The 10,075-nt window shown below is 44.4% G+C and overlaps 1 protein-coding gene across 3 annotated transcripts in view; it reads right to left on the bottom strand.

The window, feature by feature from the left end:
* Positions 1 to 9,787: 9,787 nt before the first annotated feature.
* The window catches only part of Tbca (tubulin folding cofactor A), a 54,155-nt gene continuing 53,867 nt past the window's right edge, over positions 9,788 to 10,075 (bottom strand). For all 3 annotated transcript variants that reach the window (XR_015666994.1, XM_087629537.1, NM_001013245.3), the window contains one exon: positions 9,788 to 10,042. Coding sequence is in view for 1 of the 3 variants with exons in the window: in NM_001013245.3 (NP_001013263.1) it covers positions 9,962 to 10,042 (81 nt within the window). In the remaining 2 variants the exon portion in view is untranslated. The remainder of the gene's footprint in view (positions 10,043 to 10,075) is intronic.

Here is a 10,075-nt window from a genome sequence, read left to right as displayed (position 1 = left end):
TAACCATGGGATTACTTCTGTTTTGGGTGAAAGCAGCTGTGCAGGACAACCAGACAGACGAGAACTATGCAGGACAGCCAGACAGAAGAGAACAGCTCCTAACTGGAATGACTTGAAAGCTAAGCTTTGCCAGGGGCCTGGAGCAAATGGTCTATGGAGACTTTCGGGGAAGTAGGAAGTCAGGCCATCAGGGTGGTGTAAGTTGCCCTGGCTGGCTGGAAAAACTCTAAAGCAGGCCACAGAAGTCCCTGGAGCCAACACAAGACTGAGCGAAAAGGTCCAGGATCCTCACACCAGATATTGTTCTATCACAACCTACTTTACGCATCTCCAGGACTTTGGGATCAGGATCGAAAGCCATGGTTCAGGGACAGAGGCTAAAAAATGTTGAGAATCCTGCCTAGCAGACGGGTTTCTCGGCAACATATTGGAAGTCAGGGTGTAGCTGGAGGTCTTTGGAGCAGCCAGACCAACAGGTTACGTCCCTCCATTTTGCTTTGTGCCATGTGACCTCGCGATAACTCATCAGAAAAGAATTTGCAAGGATCGGAAATAAGCAAGTGCTACCTTTCTCTGGAAGGCGACCTGTCAGTGTCAAATTCTGTAGCTCAGTCACGGCAGACTCTCCAGACAGGTCCCTGGGGCAGGAGTGTGGCTCTAGCTCTTGCCAGCTAAACGCGGTGGACCCAGCACTCCAGACAGCCAGTCTCTGGGGTGGCTGGGACTAATCTTAGCTTACGTCCGCCATCTTTGTTTTCTAAGTGTCTAAACCCTGCACTACGTTCTGAGCTTTTGAAGTTCTTGCTGTTCGAAGGTTCAAAACCAAGCAGGAGCTGGGGCTTTAAAATGAAACCACGTGAGGATCGAGCAGGGAAGTGAGCCCCTCAGGGGTTTTCCTACAGTTATAAGACACACAGACCTGTGTTGTTCTTGGCATTGATTTGATGACGATGCATTCGGTCCGAAGACAAATCAGTGGTTTTAGGAAGGTCAGGAGAAAATCAGTCTTGTTCTTTGGGGACAGGTGAGAAAGGATGCAGGACACCAGTGCTGGCCTGCTGGTCACGCTGCGTAAGAAAAGCTGCAAAGTCTCGGGAGCTCAGAGCAGCCCAGACTCATCTCTTGCTCAGATGATAGAAGATAATAGATGATAGAAGGACTCTGTTGAACATTGTCTACATCAGAGGCCTTGACTGGTGGGGCAGACTGTTGGTTAGCTGTCTGTCTTCAGTCGGGATCTGGCAGGAAAGACGCTGGAAGACTGTTTCAGTTCCCGAAGTTTCCACTCACAAATGACTCTTGTCGATTCTACTGATTTCAGTGGCCAAAGACATCGGGCTGTAGCTGATGTCCCCAGATTGGAGGGTACAGTTCCCTCGCAGAGTGTGTACCCAATGCAAACAGATAATGTCCATCTGTGAATGCGCCACCTCTAAATTATAACCTAAGGAACTATATCCGAAAATTTTAGAAGAGGTGGAGTATTAGGCGAAATTATCAACAGACTTGTACCAATTAAAGATTCAGTGATCAGCAGCCTTCTGAAACTGAAAGCACGAGGCCTCAGCAAGCTTACTAAACCAATCAGCCAAACATTAAGGAAAGGAATTAACCTACTTTGCGATCTCAGAGTACAGAATCGGAGGTGAGAGACTCATCCTATGAGGCAGCATCTATGCCATATTCAGATAGAGATGTAAAAAAGTAGACCACACTGTCTCTCAGGACGATACAAGCGAAGCCCCTCAAATAGATTAGCAATCTGAATCACACAGCGAATGAAAAACACCGTGTATGTACGACCTTCGCTGTGACGTGCAGGGTTTCTTTTACAGCTTCTTGGCCTAATAGAGAAAATACTTTAAAATGGTTATGGGCATAGAGGGAACCCAAGAATTCATTGGCTTTGGGAAGAGGAAGCAGGGCAAGTGCACTGGAGATGGGGAGGTTGGCAGGAGGGCTGTTGCTGAATATTTTTAATCCCAATCGGACTTCTACCCTGACTTTGACTATTAGTTCCTAAATAAAAGACACACTCAACCTTTAATTTATAGCCCTTTATCATCACCAAAGCTGGGCAGACATCTACCCTCCATGCTATTAGAATCTACTTTCCTATCGATAACCCCAAGTTATTACTCACTATGTTCTGCCTGTGCTACTCCTAACTCCACTTGGCCAGCCCTTGGGGCCATGATTTTAAGATTCTTACCCAATGGCATCTCCTCCTCTCTCCCCTTCTTCTCTCTCCTCATGGTCTCCTCTGACCCCAAGCCAGGAACCCCAAGCCCCGCCTATCTCAGTTCCGTCTGGCTGTAGGCTGTAGGCATCTTTATTCACCAGTCAGGGATAACTTGGAGGGCAAGGTCACATAGCATCATTTGGGTTTACATGGAGACTGTTGTCTTGTCCTTGAGGCAACTAGACCTTGGGGGCCAATATTTAACATTACGATACAAGCAAAAGACCGCAACAGGAAGGACTTAGAAAGAAGATGACAATCTTTTATGCTTTCTTTTTTAAAGATTTACTCATTTATTATATATATGTACACTGCAGCTGTCTCAGACACACCAGAAGAGGGCATCGGATCTCTTTACAGATGGTTGCGAGCCACCATGTGGTTGCTGGGAATTGAACTCAGGACCTCTGGAAGTGCAGTCAGTAGGCAGGCTTGGAAGTGGCAGGTTGGGATGTTGCTTAGAGGTCTTGCCTTTCCTGGTGCATCCGAACACATTTCATTAGGGTAATTGTTCTTCCCACTTTCTTCAGGCACCTCTTGCTGCTTTTTACCATCTTGCTTTGAGCTGGGCCTCATCAGGCAAAACTGAGCTTCCGCATTAATTCAGGAGGTCTCCAGCCTTGTCTGTTTGCTTGAAAACAGCATTACTGACCCCTGGCCAGACGATTTGTAAAGGGCTTACTGACCACAAACATACTCCATGTGTCTTAGGATGTCGAAATATTGGTATTCGCATGCCCCATAGCTTGCTCAGCCCGTTTTCTTATAACACCAAGACCACATCTTAGAACAACCAAAAATAACCATTTTATCATGGACTGTCTCAGTCTGTGGAATTGCTTTCAAGAAAAACCCATCCATTTTGTAATTTAGTTGATCAATACATCAGCATACTCTCTCAAAGGTCTGCACCCACTGGCTTTTTCTTTTAAACAAATATAATCACAATAACATCACAACTCAGAAACTAACACTAATTCACTAGCATCAACTATCCAAGAATTGTTCAAGCTTCAGCGATAAGCCCGACCCTCTCACACCAACTTTTATTCAAAAAAGTGCCCTACAGTCCTGACTACAAGGCAGTCTGACGGAGACGTTTTCCCAATTGAGGCTCCTCTTCCCGAATTACTCTAACTGGTGTCAATTTGGCAACCAAACAAAACAAGAAGCAGCAAACCTAACACAGGATGAAAGTAAAATTGTTCCTGTGCAGAGAGAACATTACTTCTCTGTAGAAATCCAAAGGAACCCAAGCTCCTGACCTAACACATGGATGAGTGGTAAACACCTGTACACTGCTGAGAGGCAGCTAGAGTTTCCAACTAAAAGCAGAGTATAACTGATATCTGTACTCCTAGAAAATGAACACACAGGTGTCACTAGACATCCTCAGGTAAGATTACGGGGAACAAAGTTGGAAACAGCACGGATATCTGTTTCTGTTCACAGTGACCGTGTTAAGAAGTCAGTCCTGACTATCCGCAGCCTCAGCTCGGTCCCGTCAAAACCTCAGCAAGTTATTTGTGGAGACCAACAAACTGACTCATAGGTTTATGTGGGGAGACAAAAATAAATAAATACACGGAACCAAAACCCGCCACCAAGAATAAAGGACACAGTGCAGAAACAATCATGTAGGAACATCACTATCCAATTTCAAGATTTATTACGAAGCTACAGTAGCCAAGAGAGGAGGTGCTGGTGAGAGCACAGAAAATGGGTCAGTGGGCCAGAACAGCCAGTCCAGAAGGAGACCCACATGAATTTGGCCAATCAGTCTGTGGAAATAGCAAATACACTCTGTTCAGCAAGCGGTTCTGGAAGAACTAGCTATTTATGTGCTACAGATCGGGAGGAAGCCCTTTCAAAGGATACATGTAATAAAGTATCCAAAATGTGGGCAGAACTTGGCAGTTTCAACAATAAGTAAATAAAACAACCAAAAATAACCATTTTATCATGGACTGTCTCAGTCTATGGATTCACTTTCAAGAAAAACCCATCCATTTTGTAATTTAGTTGATCAATACATCAGCGTAATCTCTCAAAAGTCTGCACCACTGGCATTTTTTTTAAACAAATTTAATCACTTAACATCACAACCCAGAAATTAACACTAACTCATTAGCATCAACTATCCAAGAATTGTTCGAGCTTCCACAATTGTTTTCATGCTTAAAATACTAAGTTGCAATTCCAAACCAGGTTTACAGATTATTTGAATACGTATGTTCAAGGAGGCCTGTTTTTCCTGGAATTCCCACCTTGGGTTCATTGCATCCCCGTGGAGTCACGCACCTCCAGCAGTCCCTGTTTGTCACCTCCTCGAGCTAAAGGCATGGCCGGCCAGGCCAGAGGCCTGGGTGAAAGTGCTTTAGAGCTGTGCTTTTTGTAGATTCCACCAGCGCCAATGGAATGGCTGTAGCTATCTAAACAGTCCACAGGCTTGGCTCTTAACCTAAACTACTCTCATGGCCTGCCGATGGTCACCAAAGGGTTCAGAGACACACATAGTAAGGCACTGTAGTCTTACTGCCTGTTTGTAAGGTAGGTGACTTCTACTTCTATCACAGTGTAAGTTTTACCCCCTAAACTTGCCATTTTTGTATAAGAATTTTTACAGTTCCTTGTCACTTGTCTGGGGAGTGCAGGGAGGAATCTCATTCAAATTTACATTATTCCTGCTTGCTAGATCTGTGAGCCAGCGGCCCCTTTTTAACTCTTTCTTTTTGAGACAGTCTCATGCAGCCTTTCAGGTGTATGCCACCATGCCCAGTTGCACCTGAGCCTGTGTGGGTCCCGAGGATTGACTCTGGTTGTCGAGAAGGTGACTTTTACCAGCAGGCTCATCTCTACCGTACTCCTTTTAAGCTATCCATGTTACTTGCCCATTTATCTCTAAGGAGAAGCTTGCCAACTCATAGTGATGTGTAAAACTTTTGTCGTTAAAAAATCCCTTTGTAAAATATGAGTAAGTAGTCTATTATAACAATTGTTGTGGTTTGACTCCCCTCCCCCGCCCCAGCCTAGCGGTAGCCATTTTGTTCCAGGCCTGTCAGCTAATTCATATCCTTACTGTAATACGTCTGCCAATCATTGACCCAGAGAAGTGACTTGACTCAGAGCAAGGATGCTGCCCACACGCCCTGATTTGCTCTGCTCTGCATGTTCTCAATGTTCTGTATGAAGTTTGAAGAAATTCCTAAGAAATTCCACAAAGCTTTATGTAGGACCCATCAACTCAAAGGCCAATATAAATTGTTATGTCTAAAATATCTTGAGTCAGAGCTGACCACTGGGCAGCACTTCCTGCACCTGTGTAAGAACTCAACATGGTGTGTGTTGTATGTGTTTTCCTTTATAAGCTGACAGAAGAAGATATCTGTTGTCATAGCTCAGATAATTCTGATCTATACCTCTGACCAGTGTTATGCTGCACGTTCAATAAACTTCTATTCCTGCTTAACTGAGATCAGTGTTCATATGGCTTAGTGATTCCTGAACCCCAACCAAAAATTGCCTAGTTTCTGTCTCTGATTTATTCTGTAGGCTCAGGAGACAATTCGTGCTTTCAGAATACTTCCCGAATTCCCATAATTGTGCCAAAACCCCATCTAAGCGGCAGAGTTCATTTCCTTTGCTCTGTGTAGGTCCTGATCTGTCAGGTCTGGCTCTCGCTGTAGGAGCAGCAGCAGTTGTGTCCCCCATCCTCACCCATGGAAGCATCCATCCATCTGCTGCAATCACCCTCATCCATCGGTTGGTGGTTTTACCTTTTGCTTTTGTTCATTTGTCGGTTTTATCTTTGAAATTAATTTGCTGAAATATGGCTGATAACCCAAGACTTGAACTGTGGGGATGTTACTCCAGAATGTGGGTTTGTGGCTGGATGCCCAGAGATGGCGGTGTGTTGCATGCTCAAGATTGAGCCCAGGTTCACCAGCGTGCTAGGTAGGAGGTCTACCATGGAGCCACTCCCAGTCATTGGTCTCTTCTGCATCGTCTTTGATTGTGGCTCAGATATGGAAAGCAGCCTGCACCACTTGCTTTTACTTGTATGCAATTAACCCTGCATGGATTAGCCCTGCAGACTAAAAAAAATCAGGAACCCAACAACACCCTTAAGTTGTGTGTAGAGTCAGGGAGCAGGGCCACGAGGTGTAAATAGTGTGCATATGTATGTAGGATGAGGCGCTCACTGGAGACTGAAGGTAGATCTGTACCTTTTGAATCAACAAACGTTTGGGAAGAACTCTGAGGCTTTTTACCTTTCACAGTTCCCAGAGGTAGCACTAACACTTGTCTATTAAGATCCTAATCTCGGCTCTGACAGCTCAGCTTTAGAGCAGGTTTTAATCACACCACCACGCGCTACTGATGCCTTTGTCTGCTGCTCAAAAGCATCCCAGCAGGAGAGCAATGTTTACTGCATACATTTATTTTATTTTTCAAAAAGATTTATTTTATATACACGAGTACACTGTAGCTGTCTTCAGACACACCAGAAGAGGGCATCAGATCCCATTACAGATGGTTGTGAGCCACCATGTGGTTGCTGGGAATTGAACTCAGGACCTCTGGAAGAGCAGTCAGTGCTCTTAACCGCTGAGCCATCTCTCCAGCCCCACAAATCTTTAATCTGCTTTTTAAAATGTATTTGTGTTTAGCATGCACACTTGTGCTCTAGGGATGAAACCTAGGGAGGACTCTGCACTCACCAGGCAAGGGGCACGAATTTAGTCTACTTAGTGAGTTCTAACGGTAGGCAGAACTAGTTCGCTCACCATTCTTCTTCATGTTTCCTCCCAGCCAGCTCTGTCTTCCTGTGTTAAAGACAAAAACTCCACCATTCCCTTAACCTCTTCCTTGCTCCAAATCCTGTTGTAACTATTCATTGTTTAGATCGACATAAGGAGGAGTAACACTTTTTCACAGTATTTTTTTCCTAAGTATGTAGTGCAAGTTATTTTGAAGGTGTCTTATTTGACTCTCTGGAGCTCAGCCTTTTTCTGTGTGGTTACTGCTGCCGCACACACTGAGAGCTTTTGGGTTCTTGGACTGTTGGAAGAACTTCAGCCTGGGTGAGGGTGGAGACCATTTCCCATCTCTGTGGGCTTTTGCACGGGTATCTGCAGACCCCATGGGAGAATATTCCATGCCTGCCTCTGTCTCCATCACCAGGATCACACCACAGCTCACAGGGAGCCATCCTCTGGCCTTCAACCATCTTCCTAGTTTACTAGGATGTCCGTCATATTGGGTTAATCAATGGTTTCATCTTTTTCTACAAGAATCCCATTTGCAAATACAGCTCCATTCTCAAGGGCTGGTCTCAAGCTTTACCACTGTGTAATTTTGTAAGTGCCTGCATTAAGTTCCCATGGTACAGGCAGCCCTCGGGCTTCCCTGGTACTCGTCGGGTGCTTAGAGAGAGAACAATGCAATGTCTCCTGTATTTCTCATTTCAACCCTTAATCTCACCGGCTGAGACCTGAGTGCACCAACACAACAGCCCGGTACTCATTACTAATTGGAGCCTAATGAGTACTGGAGCAGAACAGTAGAAACACAACTACCCGTTTGATTTCTTCCTCTGTGAAGCCTGTGTTGTCTTTTTTTCTACTGAAGGAATTTTTTTTCTGTATTAATTTGGAAAAACTGTGCAATAAAAATATTTACATCTTGTGACATAATGAAACGATTTCCTTGGAAAAATAGGAAAGCAGCGTAACTGCCCATCGAAGGCACCGCAGGAGGAAGGCGCAGGTCTACGGGAAGGCAATTCTACCTGGCTTCGAGCGTGTAAAAGGCACTTCTCGTGAGAGCAGAAGAGAGTGGGGAGTGCGATGTGGATCTTAAGAAGCACTCTTGAACCTCAAGCACACTAATACTTCTAATTTGTTTGACAGTACACTATTTCTGAACCATTCAAGATCTTTCCAGCTAACATACTCAACAGGGCTTCAACGACTAAATCATCTGATTAACCCTTTCATGCCGACTGCTTCAGAACTTGCGCTCTCACCGGTGTCAAATTTCCGACCTTTCAAACCCCCCCCCCATTCTCCATCAAGGAAAGGATCAATCTCTCCATGGTTTATCTGAATGACCAAATAATAAGGTTTAAATGATGGCCAGCTATAGGCTATGTCCTTATTAAGTCTGATGGGATTATTTTAAAGCCAACTAATGTGATAAAGTTTGCAAAGTGATCCAGATTAAACAGGTTTGACTGCTCAATTTGGAAGATCAGCACATAGGTATAGGCAATTGTCAAATGTTAGGCTCTGAATGTCATCATCCGGAAAGCTGAGAAATGTTAACTGAACATTCTATTAGCTGGTTTTTATTACTTGTAACAATACGCATGTGCTTACTTTTCCCCTCCCGCAGTTCTATGCCTTCCTAAGGAAATGTTCCCATGGTCCGATACAGGTTAAAGGAAGGACCACCTAGTTAATTGGGAAATAAACACTTACTCAGAAATGTAAAGGATCAAAGGGTCAACCAGAAGCTCCTGTTGGGATCACTGGGGAAAACAGGGCTTACTAGGGTGATCTCCCCGAAGCCAAGCATGAATGAGAGCCCTCAGAAATGCTAGGAAAGGAGGTTTTCTCTCCTCCAGTCCCGAGTTTCGGTAAAATTGCTAGTTTCGAGTGATCATCTAATCTTGAAAACCAGACCAACCCACACTGTCCTACGACTTTCCAGCACTGTTTCCTTTGCTCTAGTGCAGAAAACAACTTTACATGCTAATACTGCTCTGCTCACTGCATCGAAGTTTACACACATGTTCCGGGCATGTAAGAAACTAAATGAGTCATGCATTTGAGGGAGAAAATACCCTCGAATGGAATGAGTTTATTATCCTGCAGAAAAAAACACTTTGCAACAAAATATGATACTGTTTCCAGTCAATCAAGGCTGTAACCCTGATGGTCTGTGACCCTGGCTACTCAAGACCCTGAGTAGGAAGATATTTTAAGTTCAAGGTGTCTGTACTACATTGTGAGCTCAAGGCAACCTGAGAGACAAAACAAGATACTCTCTCAGAAGAAAGGGTAAAAAAAAAACAAAACCTCCAGCTGGACCCCAGCTCGGTAGGAACATGTCCGCCTTCCACGTTCATCACAAGTACAAAATCAAAGATGGACAGGAAGTAAAAAAAAAAGACTCCCCATCTGGGTGTGCCGTCATGTTGCTAACACTCCTTCCCAGGAGGACATAACAAAGTCTGCCCTCATCCTAAGGACCCGACAACAACCCAGGCATGGACCCATAAACATTCACTCTGGGGAGTCAAGGAGTTTTCCAGGCTCACTTACACAGCATGGGTGAGGAGTGGGTGGGGAGTCTCTGCCCAGCAGGGACAAGATTCTCACAGGGAGCCTCCCCTTGCTGCTCCCAGCTGACCTGCTCCAGTGTGAGACTCAACCTACGACTATGAAGTATTTACACTTCAGACAAACTTCAACACCACCTGATTTAATGACATTTAACTAAGTGGTCAACTGAAAATTTGGTAAAGTATAAAACAAACAATTTTATTAGATGAACTCATTTATTTGACACATTAAGTTATGCAAAGAAAAATATATGCAACTGCATAAAAAGAACCACGTTTTCATATTATTAAACACAGCAGTGGCCGAAAATGACGAATTGTAGAATGGACCCCAGGATTTAATGCAAAAAATCACGCCGTAGAGAAAAACGTCAGGCCTCTAACTTCACAGAATCCAGCACTATGCGGGCTTCTTTGTACTCCTCAGCTTCTTCCAAGTCCTTTTCGCTCTCCTGAAATGAAAACGAGCAAAATTAAGTTTGTCC

This window comes from Rattus norvegicus, chromosome 2 (genome assembly GCF_021556685.1).
Source record: "Rattus norvegicus strain SHRSP/BbbUtx chromosome 2, alternate assembly SHRSP_T2T, whole genome shotgun sequence".
NCBI classification, from domain to species: Eukaryota; Metazoa; Chordata; class Mammalia; order Rodentia; family Muridae; genus Rattus; species Rattus norvegicus.
Note: the sequence above shows the minus strand (reverse complement) of the source record. Positions and strands in the feature narration are given on the sequence as shown.